At 41.5% G+C, this 13,962-nt stretch overlaps 1 protein-coding gene across 6 annotated transcripts in view; it reads left to right on the forward strand.

Annotated features, from left to right (window-relative positions):
• The window catches only part of cacna1ab (calcium channel, voltage-dependent, P/Q type, alpha 1A subunit, b), a 302,834-nt gene that overhangs the window by 262,540 nt on the left and 26,332 nt on the right, over positions 1-13,962 (forward strand). For 2 of the 6 annotated variants that reach the window (XM_062026422.1, XM_062026424.1), the window contains 4 exons: positions 1,607-1,712; positions 3,391-3,498; positions 8,269-8,372; positions 10,900-10,923. In XM_062026422.1, the coding sequence (XP_061882406.1) occupies positions 1,607-1,712; positions 3,391-3,498; positions 8,269-8,372; positions 10,900-10,923 (342 nt within the window). The remainder of the gene's footprint in view (positions 1-1,606; positions 1,713-3,390; positions 3,499-8,268; positions 8,373-10,899; positions 10,924-13,962) is intronic. The other 4 variants (XM_062026423.1, XM_062026425.1, XM_062026426.1 and 1 more) reach the window with 2 other exon arrangements.

Raw genomic sequence — 13,962 nt, forward strand, 5'->3', positions numbered from 1 at the left:
AGTCCTCTACCGCAGTCCGTAACTTCAAGTGTTAGCGTGGTCTCTCTCAGACAAGTTTGAAGAATTCCATGATCAGCATCAGCGCTGTCGGAAGAGTAGACCCTTTTTTGGTTTCCGGAGCGTGGAACTTTTGTCCGTGTCGTTATAGTCTCGTCCTTTTACTCTTGTCTTGTTCTGTCGTTTTCAGTCCTCCTAAAGCCCCTCCCACGTTCTTATTCTTCCTCCCTATTCCTCTTTCAGTGTTTTTACCAAAGCCTTCATCGCCACCCTTTCTCTACCTGTAACCATCTCATGACCAAGCTTGGAGTCTCCTAGTTCACCCAACCATGTGTACCCCCTTTTTGCTCCACCCCTTTCCTGCAGTAACTCAACTAAAACATGCAAATAAAGGTCTGGTTGGTCCAAAAACTGAAAAAACACAAAGAACATCACTCATCTCTTTATGATTTTTTTGGTTTTGTAGTATTCTTTTAGGGTTGGATTGCCCCTTTCTAACTCTGACACCCCTTGAAACACTGCAGCCGTTTGACATTGAGAGAGATCTTGACTTGATATTTCTACCCAACAACGATTGGAAATAAACTATTCCAGGATCCGTTTGGATCCTCTCTTTGCGCGGATGCACGACTGCTTGTGTGTGAACTTGTGGGCTGGGAGGGTTTAGTTGAAGTAGGGTCTTGCATGCTTTGTGTCGGGTGGTCTACCGTGGGGGGGTTGTTGCATGCCGTCCTTGCACGCCGTGTCGCATGGCCGTGGGCGACGCGGAGGCTGTCGATGTTGGCCGATGCCCGCTGCCCGGCATGACGCCCCGGAGCATGCCCGCAAAGTCAGCCGCCATCGTACTGCCGTGCTCGCCATCGTGAGTGCCCAACGCTCATGTTCGCGGGTAAACCCGATGGATGGACCAGATAGCAACCTCGTTCTATCTCGTAGTTTCTCCATCAGATTTACCCGAGATAGACCGGGAACCTCCTTGAAGGTAGGGGGAGCTCTATAGAACATGCCAGAGTTGCAAAGAAACCAGCTGTCTCCTGAAAAGCAGCAGAATTCCACCAGTGATACTGCTCTTGGTCTCCCATCAACCTCTTTCGGTCCCCCAAAGGACTCCAATTAAGCCTCATCTTAATTGCAGTCTGTGCAGATTATTGTGTGTTACTTGGATTGTCGTCATCTTTTGTGTGGAACATCAGAGATGTGTGAATGTGCCACTGCATTCACACATCAGGGAACATGGGCACAGGTTGGGCCGCAGGCCGTTTTTGGCTTCGATTGTTTCCCGCCCCTCATCGGCTAGCTGTGCTGTGTCGTGGAGTATCACTGGGACATCAGGAGACGCACTTCTAGTCAGTGTTCCACCTCCCAGTAAATGCTTCTGCATTTGCAAGCGCATCCACCAATGCTATTGACATGAGAAGGTTCCTCGGTCACGTGATCTGCAGGAACTTCCTCCGCAGTCTGTGACTAGAGGTCAAATTGGCAGAAGAGGACTTGGTTGGTCTATGGAGCTCTCTCAACCGCACCCTTATGCCCCTATTGGCTCACCCCGGAACATCTCGGCCAGGGCGCCTCCTGCTCTCATGCCGTTCTTCTGACTGGCTCCCCACAGAGGCTGCTTCGCATGGACCTGCCAGTGGCCGACGACAACACGGTGCACTTTAACTCCACCCTCATGGCGCTCATCAGGACTGCGCTGGATATCAAGATCGCCAAGGGTAGGAGCCATAAGTCCTGACACTTTTCACATCTATGGATCATTAAGGTTCTACAACAAAACATCATCTTTGTGTTATTATTCCGCCGCGCTCCACAGCTCACAGTTTTCATCTGATTGGAACCGTTCAAGCATCATAACGTTTGTCTCGACCGGGAATCAGCAGTTCCCCTAAAAATATCCCGGATTACCCAGAATTCCCGGTTTTCCGGGACATTTTGCCTATTGAAAATGAATGGGCCAATTTTCAAACATGCACAACTCCCACATTTATCAACCGATTTGAACCGTTTCACCATCCACACACTCCACTCACCTTGGACAATCAAGTTTTTTAAATTCCAGGAATTCCCAGAAGTTTCGATTTTCCGTAGCCCTATTTTCACCTCTTCTTGGAATGTTTTCACAGTCCACATTTTTCAACCGTGTTTTGACCATTTCACCTGCAAAACATTCCTGTTAGTTGGGACAACAAATGCTCCTATTGCTTTTCTTTGTACAAATTCCCGGTTTTCCCAAATTCCACGGATTCCGAAAAACCCATTCTCAATTCAAACTGTTACTACGTCAACATTTTCCAACCCGATTCCAAAATTTCTAACACCAACCCATTCATATCATCTAAGACAATTGTGCAGGTATTTAAAAAAATTCCCAAATTTCCAGGAAATTCCCATTCAAATAAATGGACATATTCATAGTTCTACAACGCTCAAAATTTTGCGCCATTTTCAAACCCGACTACGACCTTTCAACGATCCACCCACATTACTCTTTCAATATATCGAACGCCAAACATGTTTTCCCTTTCCCAAAATTCCCGGTTTTCCTGGAATTACCCGGAATTTTCTCTCCATTGACAATGAGTGGGAATTATACAAACCATATCCCACATTTCTCATCCGATTCGAACCGTTTCAACATCCACACACTCCACTCTCCCTGGACATTCAAGCATTTCAGTTCTGCTCACGCTTATCGGCAGTTCTTCTTTCAATCGGAAGTTGAAGTGTCGTTCTGTCTTCTCGTCATCCATAGCGGTTCTACTCATATCACTCATCACTCCAAGCAACGTTTGTAAGTTTTACAATATAACTACAACAGTTATTACTTACTAAACCGTCCCATGTACGATGTCAGTAGGAGTGTTTTCATGCACATTTGTATGTGCTATCCAGTAAACAAGCTAGCGTCGTTAGCATTTGCTAAAATGTGTCTGTGTTAGTATTATTAACTTACAACGGCATTATTTTTGTATTGTTTCAGTTTCACAATTTCTTCAGTAAATTCACCAAAACGTCATTGTGGAGTTATTGAGTCCGTTTAGCTGATTGGAGAGCTAGCTTGCGCAGATGACTTCTGTTTTGTTTGATCAGCCGTTTTACTGCCGTGTTACAGACACTGTTTGAGAACAATTAAGGTATGTAAATAAACATTTGCAATATATTTCTGTGTAAATAACTAATTTTACAACGTAAAAAATTGCGGCTTATGGTCCGGTGCGGCTAATATACGGACATTTTTATTTTTATTTTTTTATTTTTATTTTGTGGGTGCGGTCTATAGTCCGGAATATACTGTACTTTTGGTATCTTTCTGTCGATGTACTCGTTCCCCCCCTTTACTTACAAATGTGCAAGAACGCCTCACGGTCTCTGGAACCCCCATCCCCCTTCCAGGTGGTGCGGATAAGCAACAAATGGACGCCGAGCTTCGGAAGGAGATGATGGCCATCTGGCCCAACTTGTCGCAGAAGACGCTGGACCTGCTGGTGACGCCTCACAAGGGTAAGTTGCAGGAGAGCCGCGGCGGTGTTTGTGCAACGGTATGTCCGATCACCAACTCACCAAGAGGACAGCTTCTGCCAGCCAGTGTCACTCACGGCCTCGCGCCCCCTGATCAGGCTACAATACCCACACCAACACACAGTACACACAGTACACACACAGCATGGGATGTTCTGACAAAAAGTGCCCATGCTGAAGTTAGTTTGGACTCTTGTCTCAGAATGAGCCACACTGCCAACAATGACTCAAACAGTAGACCGTATTCTCGGTCCAGTTTCAGAACACTCATACATGAAATAATTAATATGAAGATGTTCAGTCGATAAAGGGCCTGGTCTACTAAGCTCGTGCGCTTAGGATTGCGTCTCTTAAATGACCAAATTAGTTCACGCAATCCATTTGCAGAGTTTGTCTTCATGAATATGCAGAATATATGCTGATTATTATAGCAAACAAGGAAGAGATCAATCAAACAATCAATCAATGTTTACTTATATAGCCCTAAATCACGAGTGTCTCAAAGGGCTGCACAAGCCACAACGACATCCTCGGCTCAGATCCCACATCAGGGCAAGGAAAACCTCAACCCAATGGGACAATGAGAAACCTTGGAGAGGACCCCCCTCCCTCCCCCCCTCCCCCCCGGGCGACCGGTGCAATTGACGTCGAGTGGATCTAGCATAATATTGTGAGAGGTCAGTCCATAGTGGATCTAACATAATAGTGTGAGAATCCAGTCCATACTGCCATCCATCCATCCATCTTTTCCGCTTATCCGAGGTCGGGTCGCCCAGACTTTCCTTTCCCCAGCCACTTCGTCCAGCTCTTCCCGGGGCATCCCGAGGCGTTCCCAGGCCAGCCGGGAGACATAGTGTCCTGGGTCTTCCCCGTGGTCTCCTACCGGTCGGACGTGCCCTAAACACCTCCCTAGGGAGGCGTTCGGGTGGCATCCTGACCAAATGCCCGAACCACCTCATCTGGCTCCTCTCGATGTGGAGGAGCAGCGGCTTTACTTTGAGCTCCCCCTGGTTGGCAAAGCTTCTCACCCTATCTCTAAGGGAGAGCCCCGCCACCCGGCGGAGGAAACTCATTTCGGCCGCTTGTACCCGTGATCTTGTCCTTTCGGTCATAACACAAAGCTCATGACCATAGGTGAGGATGGGAACGTAGATCGACCGGTAAATTGAGAGCTTTGCCTTCCGGCTCAGCTCCTTCTTCACCACAACGGATCGATACAGCGTCTGCATTACTGAAGACGCCACACTGATCCGCCTGTCAATCTCACGATCCACTCTTCCCCCACTCGTGAACAAGACTCCTAGGTACTTGAACTCCTCCACTTGGGGCAGGGTCTCCTCCCCAACCCGGAGATGGCACTCCGCCCTTTTCCGGGCGAGAACCATGGACTCGGACTTGGAGGTGCTGATTACCGACCACAAAAAAAAATAGTTTGCTGCATTTTCCGCAACATCACGAAACAGGCCAAGTCGGAGCTAACGATGTCAGGAATGCGCGCAGCCCATTTAAAAATACGGCCGCCAGGTGACGGTTAACTTCGGACTGGATCTTAGCAGATCAGGCCCCAAGTGTGACTGAACACAGACTAAAGTCCTCGATGCAGAGAACACTATTCACAAAGTAGACCCACCAGGACCACATCCTGCTATCAGGGGGTGCCAACTATAGAAGATCCTCTATAGAAGTCTTTTCACTACAGTAGACCGATCCAGGAAAGAGAAGTATGACGAGCAGACCATGCATGTCTCTGATTGGCTGCCTGAAGTGCATGGAAGTGACCACTTCTTAGTTGTAATGTTATGGAACTGCTAAATACAGTCGTGCTCATAAGTTTACAAACCCTGGGAGAATTTATGATTTCTTGGCCATTCTTCAGAGAATATGAATGAAGAAAGCCATCACTCCAAATTACTTTGTTCCAGAAGTTTTGAGGCTTGTCTCTGTGCTGTTTGACGTAATGTAAGCGGGATACTTTGTGGCATTTGCGCAGAAATGGCTTTCTTCTGGCGACTCGACCATGCAGCCCATTTTTCTTCAAGTGCCTCCTTATTGTGCATCTTGAAACAGCCACACCACAATTTTTCAGAGAGTCCTGTAATTCAGCTGAAGTTATTTGTGGATCTCGAACATTTTTCCTGGCTGCTGTGGCCGAAATCTTTGCTGGTCTACCTGAATCCCTCATTTTCCACTTCTTAATCAGCGTTTGAACACTGCTGATTGGCATTCTCAATTCCTCGGATATCTTTTTATACCCCTTTCCTGTTTTATGCAGTGCAATTACCTTTTCTCGCAGATCCTTTGACAATTCCTTTGCCTTCCCCATGACTCAGAATCCAGAAACATGTGTGCAGCACTGGATGAAAGATGCAATGGTCTGTCAGAAGCCCAGAAACTCAATGACCTTTTATACACACACATTTAATACAAACAAACAGGTCACAGGTGAGGATTGGAACCTTGATTAGCCATTCAAACCTGTTTGTGTCAACTTTTGTGCATGTTATCAGATCAAAGTCACTGGGGTATGTAAACTTTTGATCAGGGTCATTTGGGTACTTTCTTTTGTCATTTTGATTTAAAAAGAGTAAACACAGCTTCACACAACCATTAAGCATGAGTGGAAGAAAGGTTTTTGTGTTATCATTCATATTCTCTGTAGAATGGCCAAGAAATCATAAATTCTCCCAGGGTATGTAAACTTATGAGCACAACTGTATGCCATCCGCCATACGGTATATTGTTTGGAATCGGCTGCAGGTTGTGTAGCCAGGCCACTTTGAAGCAAAAAAAAAAGCTTTTTTTTTTTGCTTTTTTTTTCAAATTTTTTGATGTTTTTGTGTCATCATCCAAACTCTGGGGATTACGAGAACCGGAGGTGTGCGCCTGTGTTTCAAAGTGAGCTGGCTAGCTCGCCCGCACAAAACTAGAAATGCACTTGAAGCATGATAGCCGTAGATGCCGTGTTGATAAAATGTTCCAAACATCTGCCTGTGAAAAGACCAACGGCTTTATTGTGTAAATAGTTGTGTTGTCAAGATGTGTTTGCGTGGCGCGGCAGAGAGTGAGCCGACTTCCGTTTCATTTAGTCACTGTGGAGGTTGCCCTCCAGTGGGTTCCACGGACCACCACACACTGCCAGGAGAGCCCGGGATTCAGGATATAACACTGATTTATTTTCATAAATGTCAGACATTCTTCTGCTTTCCAGCACAAAGTCTTTCTTCCCAAGTCTGTGTCTCTCTGGCTCTCACTCCAACTCCAACAACATCTCTCGTCCCGGCTGCTGCTAATAAAGGCGACAGGTGATTAGATAACAAGGCCCACCTGGGCCATCCACTCTGGTCAGGCTGATTACAAAAATAAATATCAATCAAATATACAATTATGCAGTATTCTAACTAAATTATTAATAAGTAAAAATGATATATATGTTTCTTAACTAAACAGTGCGGAGGGAAATACAGCTTCACCACTTTAGTCATAATTTTTGCGCTGAAGAAACCTCTTCTGTTTGTTTGCTATTGTCATTACTGCCACAAGTGGAAGAAAAACTGTATTACAACTGCGTACCGCTGAGAAACACTTACCACCCCACTTCAACTTAAAGATCAGATCAGAGATAGATAGGTCTTTATTGTCATTGCACAAGTACAACGAAACTTTGTTTTCAGCCCAAACCCATTCAAGATTAGACAAACAAACAGTGTACAGGGTTACAGAACAGGAACGCTGATGGGTCGCCATAAGGCGCCCCGTAAAAGATGGGAAAAAGGTAAAACGCTGGGGGAAAAGATGAGTAAAAAAATACAATCTAGACTGGGCTCCTAAGGGGGCCTAGTCTGGAGTGGGGAAAAACCTCCATGCCATGCACACATAAACACGTTACATTTAATCACGACAAACTCGCAACAGAGGGGCGGGGAGTTGGGGCCCTGGAGGTCGACTGCTGCTATGAAGCGCTGCCAGCCGTCCATCACCCCGAGGGGAAACAAGCGGTGGTGAAGGCGTGGGTTGGGGGACGGGGGCTGTGTGAGTGTGTGCCCAATTGTCTTGGGTGTGATGATGTAATGTTTTTTTATAGACTGAGGCCGATCTGCAAAAGTTCGACTCCAGGTGTTGTTGAGGAGGGAGGGAGGTCAAAAGCGTCCATCATTGAGGTGTCCTCGGGGGTGTTTTTCAGAACAGCCTGTTCCTGTTTCCGCAGCGTCAAGGCCATTCGAGGGAGTCAAATCGTAGATTAGGATGTTTGTTTTCCGCGAGCAGACAAAACAATGACTTGTCTGTTCTATTCGTCCATGCTGGGTGCTCTCAAATTCAGACAGCATAAAGATGGGTAATAATAAATAGGTTAGTGTTTTTCAGAGCCACCATTCTTCTCAATTAACGTGATCAAACCATTTCTAAACTTCCACACTAAAAATAATAAAAGTATGAATGATTTCTGCCGATATATCGGATCAACATCCGTATTGGCCAATACTCAGGGCTGCGCTATTGTTGTTTCGAGACAGTTCTCGAGACATTTTGCTGTCAAAAGTTTTAGTTCAAATAAGAAGATATTACCCTGGAAAGGGCCAAAAAGTCTATGTCATTCCCCGTGAAACCGGACGATGCTCACTCTCTGACGGCGACACCTTGTGAACTTTTTGATGTGTCTCGTGTCCCACTACCATCCCCCCCCCCCCCCCCCCACGGCTCAGGGTCCCATCTCACTCGGGTCTAATCTTCCAGGGTAACTTGTCATTTTCTCAGCAGCCACAGACTTGACGGTGGGCAAAATCTACGCCGCCATGATGATCATGGAGTACTACCGGCAGAGCAAGAGCAAAAAGCTGCAGGCCATGCGAGAGGAACAGGTAGACCAGGATCCTGAAGATAACGCTTCCCCGGCCGGGCGTCCCTTTTTGACGGGACACGTGGTGTATTGTTTCCTCCAAAATGTGGATTTAGACCTTTGGATATACTTCAGGGAGTCCTACTTGTTTCTCTGTGTCCTTAAACCGGTATCGGCATGCTAGCGTGAATCTGCATCCTTTTTCTTGCAACCTGTTTGTGTCTAACTTGGCGAGCAGTATCGCACTTTTTCTTACCAAGGTTCAAGGCTTTTGAGACCAGGAATCACAAATATATACTAATCAGGCCCCGCCTACGTCACTTGGCCTTCTGGTTATGTAATTGTTCTTGTTCCTTTGTTCCTTCCTTTGTTCCTTCCTTCGTTCCTTCCTTTGTTCCTTCCTTCCTTTGTTCCTTCCTTCATTCCTTCTTCCGTTTGTTCCTTAATTCATTCTTACATTAGTTCCTGTTCGTTGCTTCCTTTGTTCCTTCCTCTCTTCCTTCCTTCATTCCTTCCTTTGTTCCTTCCTTTGTTCCTTCCTTTGTTCCTTCCTTTGTTCCTTCCTTTGTTCCTTCCTTTGTTCCTTCCTTTGTTCCTTCCTTCCTTTGTTCCTTCCTTCCTTTGTTCCTTCCTTTGTTCCTTCCTTCGTTCCTTCCTTTGTTCCTTCCTTCCTTTGTTCCTTCCTTCGTTCCTTCTTCCGTTTGTTCCTTAATTCATTCTTACATTAGTTCCTGTTCGTTGCTTCCTTTGTACCTTCCTGTCTTCCTTCCTTCAGTCCTTCCTTTGTTCCTTCCTTTGTTCCTTCCTTTGTTCCTTCCAGCTTTGTCGTTAGTTTCTTCTTATGTTAGTTTCTACTTTAGTTCTTTTGTCCGTTCCTTTGTCCGTTTTTTTTTTGTTTCTTTGTTAGTTTCTACGTTATTTCCTTTGTTAGTGTTTTCATTTGTTCCTTCATCAGTTCCTTTGTTACTTCCTTTGTTAGTTCCATCGTTCGTTTTTTCGTTCGTTCCTTTGTTTGTTCTTTTGTTAGTTCCTTTGTTAGTTTTTTTGTTAGTTTTTTTGTTCGTTCCTTTGTTAGTTTCTTTGTTTGTTCCTTTGTTTGTTTCTTTGTTTTTTCCTTTTTAGTTCCTTTGTTTGTTTTTGCGTTAGTTCCTTTGTTAGTTCCGTTGTTAAATCCTATGTTAGTTCCTACGTTTGTTCCTTTGTTTGTTCCTTCGTTAGTTCCTTTGTTAGTTCCTTCGTTAGTTTGTTCTTTCATTAGTTCCTTTTTTAGTTCATTTGTTAGTTTTGTTTTTTCATTCCTTTGTTAGTTCCATTGTTAGTTCCGTTGTTAAATCCTATGTTAGTTCCTACGTTTGTTCCTTTGTTTGTTCCTTCGTTAGTTCCTTTGTTAGTTCCTTCGTTAGTTTGTTCTTTCATTAGTTCCTTTTTTAGTTCCTTTGTTAGTTTTTTTGTTAGTTTTGTTTTTTCATTCCTTTGTTAGTTCCATTGTTAGTTCCGTTGTTAAATCCTATGTTAGTTCCTACGTTTGTTCCTACGTTAGTTCCTACGTTAGTTCCTACGTTAGTTCCTTTGGTTGTTCCTTCGTTAGTTCCTTTGTTTGTTCCTTCGTTAGTTCCTTTGTTAGTTCCTTCGTTAGTTTGTTCTTTCATTAGTTCCTTTGTTAGTTTTTTTGTTAGTTTTGTTTTTCATTCCTATGTTTGTTCCTTCGCTAGTTCTTTTATTAGTTGTTAGTTTTTTCGTTAGTTCCTTCGTTTGTTCCTTCGTTTGTTCCTTTGTTCGTTCCTTTGTTAGTTCCTCCATTTCTTCCTTCATTAGTTTCTTCGTTTGTTCTTTCGTTCATTCGTTCCTTCGTTAGTTTTTTAGTTCCTTTGTTAGTTATTTTGTTAGTTCCTTTGTCAGTTCTTACTTTAGTGCGTTTGTTAGTCTCTATGTTGGTTCCTTTGTTAGTTACCACGCTGGTTCCTGCGTTAGTTCCTTTGTTAGTTCTTACGGTAGTTCCTCTTTTAGTTCCTTTGTTCGTTTTTTTTTTTCTCTTTTCCTTCGTTTGTCCTTTCCTTTATGCCTTCTAGCGTACTTGATTTTTTTAAAGTGCCTTCTTGCGTACATCCTGATCTTGGTATGCTCCTGAATGCAAGTGTCCTTTCGGACCAAACGGAATGTTCTAAGCAGCAGCGCTCGCTCAGCTCTTGAAGCTCGTTTCCACCAAGCACGACACTTGCAAGAAAATTGCTGTCTTGACCCGGCTGCTTTTAGAGAGAGTAGGCGGTATCATCATGACAATTAGTGTACGTACTGTACCCACTTTATTTGGACAGCAGTTGAACCAAGACCGTAGTTTAACATGTTGAACAATGCTTGGTGGAATCTGAGGTTTCCTCTATCCTGGCGCTCCTTGACTCCTCCCCCTCCAGTTAGTGCACTTGCATCTTCTCCAACAGTCCTGCTCTCTACTTGTCTTTTATCTTCCCTTTTGTTTGCCCTTTTTCCTTTTCACCGCCTGTCGTCTGTTTTCTGTGCTGTCGCCCTGACGTCTGCCTTTGTTCCTCCAGGAAGGGATGGCACCTCCTTATTTGGTCAGTGCAGCTCCACTCTCGCTGTGTGGTCTTGTCAGCCGTGTTGTTTGTTGCCGTGACCCAGTGGGTCCTGATGTGATCGCACCAGCGACGATACATAGGCCGCTGTTGCAACAAGATCCTGAGCCATTTCCCTCCCGGGGACAAGGGCCGACCGAAGCAGCCTGGTGCATATGGAGACTAATGTGGCCTTTTATGCCACAAAGTGCACCGGAAAACAAAAAAACGATTTGCAAATCAAAAAAAGATATTTCGACAAAAACAATGGGTCTGCAAGCCAAAAAATACATACAAATAATTTTTTTGCGATTTTTTGTTTTTTGTTTATTACAAATCGTTTGTTGTTGTTTTTTGTAGGCACAAATAATTTTTTGGGGTTACAAATTTTTTTGTTGGTTTGTACATCTTTTTTCCTACAGTTATTTTTTGGTTACAAATACTTTTTGGCTAATACAACTTTTTTTGTTACAAATCTCTTTTCATTTGGTTACTAATTTTATTTTGTTTGCAAATCTTTTTTGTTAAAAAAATCTTTTTTATTATGATTTTTTTTTCTTTTTTCGTTACAAATATTTGTGTTAGTTTGCGCATCTTTTTTTTTGTTACGATTATTTTTTTGGTTACAAATACTTTTTGTGGTAACAACATTTTTTGGGTGGTTACACAACTTTTTGGTTACAAATCTCTATTTGGTTACTAATTTTGTTTACAAATCTTTTTAATGTTCTTTTTTGGTTACAAATTTATTTTTTCTTAAAAATCTTTTTTGTATACACTTTTTTTTTGGGGGTGCAAATCTCTTCTTTTTTATTTTTTGGTTACAAATCGGGTTTTTTTGTCACAAACCTTTTTTATTATTAATCTTTTTTGCTACCAATCTTTTTTATTGGTCAATCAATTATTTGTTTTAATATATTTTTTGTATACGCATTTTTTGTTACAAATAAATTTTTTGGGGTGCAAGTCTTTTTCTCTTTTTTTGTTACAAATCTTTTTTAATATGAATCTTATTTTGTTAGCAATCTTTTTTTTTGGAAACAAATCTATTTTTTGTTAAAATTATTTTTTGTATACACATTTTTTTGTTACAAATAAATTTTTTGGGGTGCAAATCTTTTTCTCTTTTTTTGTTACAAATCTTTTTTAATATGAATCTTATTTGTTAGCAATCTTTTTTTTGGAAACAAATCTATTTTTTGTTAAAATTATTTTTTGTATACACATTTTTTTGTTACAAATAAATTTTTGGGGGTGCAAATGTTATTTTTGTGGGTTACAAATCGTTTTTTTGTTACAAATTTGTTTTATTGAGAATCTTTTTTGTTACCAATCTATTTTTGGTAACAAATCTATTTTTTGTTAAAAAAAAAATTTCAAAAAATTATACACATTTTTTGGTTACAAATACATTTTTTGGGGTTCAAATCTGTTTCTTTTTTGGGTTACAAATCGTTTTTTGGTAAAAAAAAATATTTTTTATAATGATTTTTTTTTTTTTTACTTTTTTTTTTTTTCTGTTTACAAATCCATTTTTTTGGGTGAAAATCCTTTTTTTTGTGCTTACAAATCAGATTTGTTTTGTTACAATTCTCATTTTTTGTTACAAATCTCTTTTTCGGTTAATAATTTTAGTTTTTTCATTAGGTCCTTTTTTATTGTTACAAATCTTTTTTTATTATGATACTTTTTTTTTTTTTACAAATTGTTTTATTTGGTTACAAATCCTTTTCGGAGGGTTACAGATACATTTTTTTCATTTCAAATATTTTTTTTAAATTAAATTAAATTTTGAGAAAAATGTTTTTATTTGACAAATCTTATTTTTGGTTATGACTTTAACTTCAATCTCATGAACGGGGCCCTTCTGAAGAATATTTTGGAAGCCTTTTTATTGGTCAGTCTTAAATGATGGCATGACCTTATAAGGGCGTGACGGCTGACTACTTTTGAAGCGAATATACCAAAGAATAGCGGTGGATGATACTAACCAATAAAAAGGCTCCTAACATATCGTTCACAGGAGGCTACGCCCATAAGATAAAAGTTGAGACGTAACCAATCAAAAAAATATTTGCAACCCAAACTTTTGTTTTTGTTTGAAAGTATATTTTTTGTTGCGTATTTTGCGTGGCTGCATAAAAGACACATTTCTCTCCATAGTGGCAGCCATATATTGGACTCATTGCCAGTGTTGTTACAAAATGATGGCAATCCTCCCGTTGTTTGAGTTGATTCATCTTGCCTATTTAGCACGTAGCCTTTAGCGTCCAGGCTGCCCACGCACTTGAAGTCTGCCCGGAAATGTCTCTCCACAGTATGTCACTAAAGCGAGGACAGTTCTTCCGTTTGTTATGATATCTCGTCCTATTGAAGATAAACCGGGATATACTTTACAGCAGGGGTGTCCAAAGTGCGGCTCTGGAGCCATTTGCCAATGCCCAGCTCATTTTTAACGGCCGGTTTTTCTTTAAAACTGTCATTGCTCAAAAAATAATAATGGATCAAAATCAACGTTGTTATGAATTATTGACATATTTAAGTCTCCAATAATTTTCATGAATTTGAAATATTTTTGGAGAAAAATATTGAATATTTTGTGTATTTGCTATATAAAAACTATGCATTTTATGGGGAAAAAAGGTCATTAAACAAACGAACATGAAAAAAGTAGTAAAAATGTGTAGTGTAATCGACGGATGGATCTGAAGTTGATCTAGATCAGGGGTCACCAACGCGGTGCCCGCGGGCACCAGGTAGCTCGTAAGGACCAGATGAGTAGCCCGCTGGCCTGTTCTAAAAATAGCTCAAATAGCAGCACTTACCAGTGAGCTGCCTCTATTTTTTAAATTGTATTTATTTACTAGCAAGCTGGTCTCACTTTCCCCGACATTTTTAATTCTAAGAGAGACAAAACTCAAATAGAATTTGAAAATCCAAGAAAATATTTTAAAGACTTGGTCTTCATTTGTTTAAATAAATTCATTAATTTTTTTACTTTGCTTCTTATAACTTTCAGAAAGACAATTTTAGAGAAAAAAT

This window comes from Entelurus aequoreus, linkage group LG18 (genome assembly GCF_033978785.1).
Source record: "Entelurus aequoreus isolate RoL-2023_Sb linkage group LG18, RoL_Eaeq_v1.1, whole genome shotgun sequence".
Taxonomy (NCBI): domain Eukaryota; kingdom Metazoa; phylum Chordata; class Actinopteri; order Syngnathiformes; family Syngnathidae; genus Entelurus; species Entelurus aequoreus.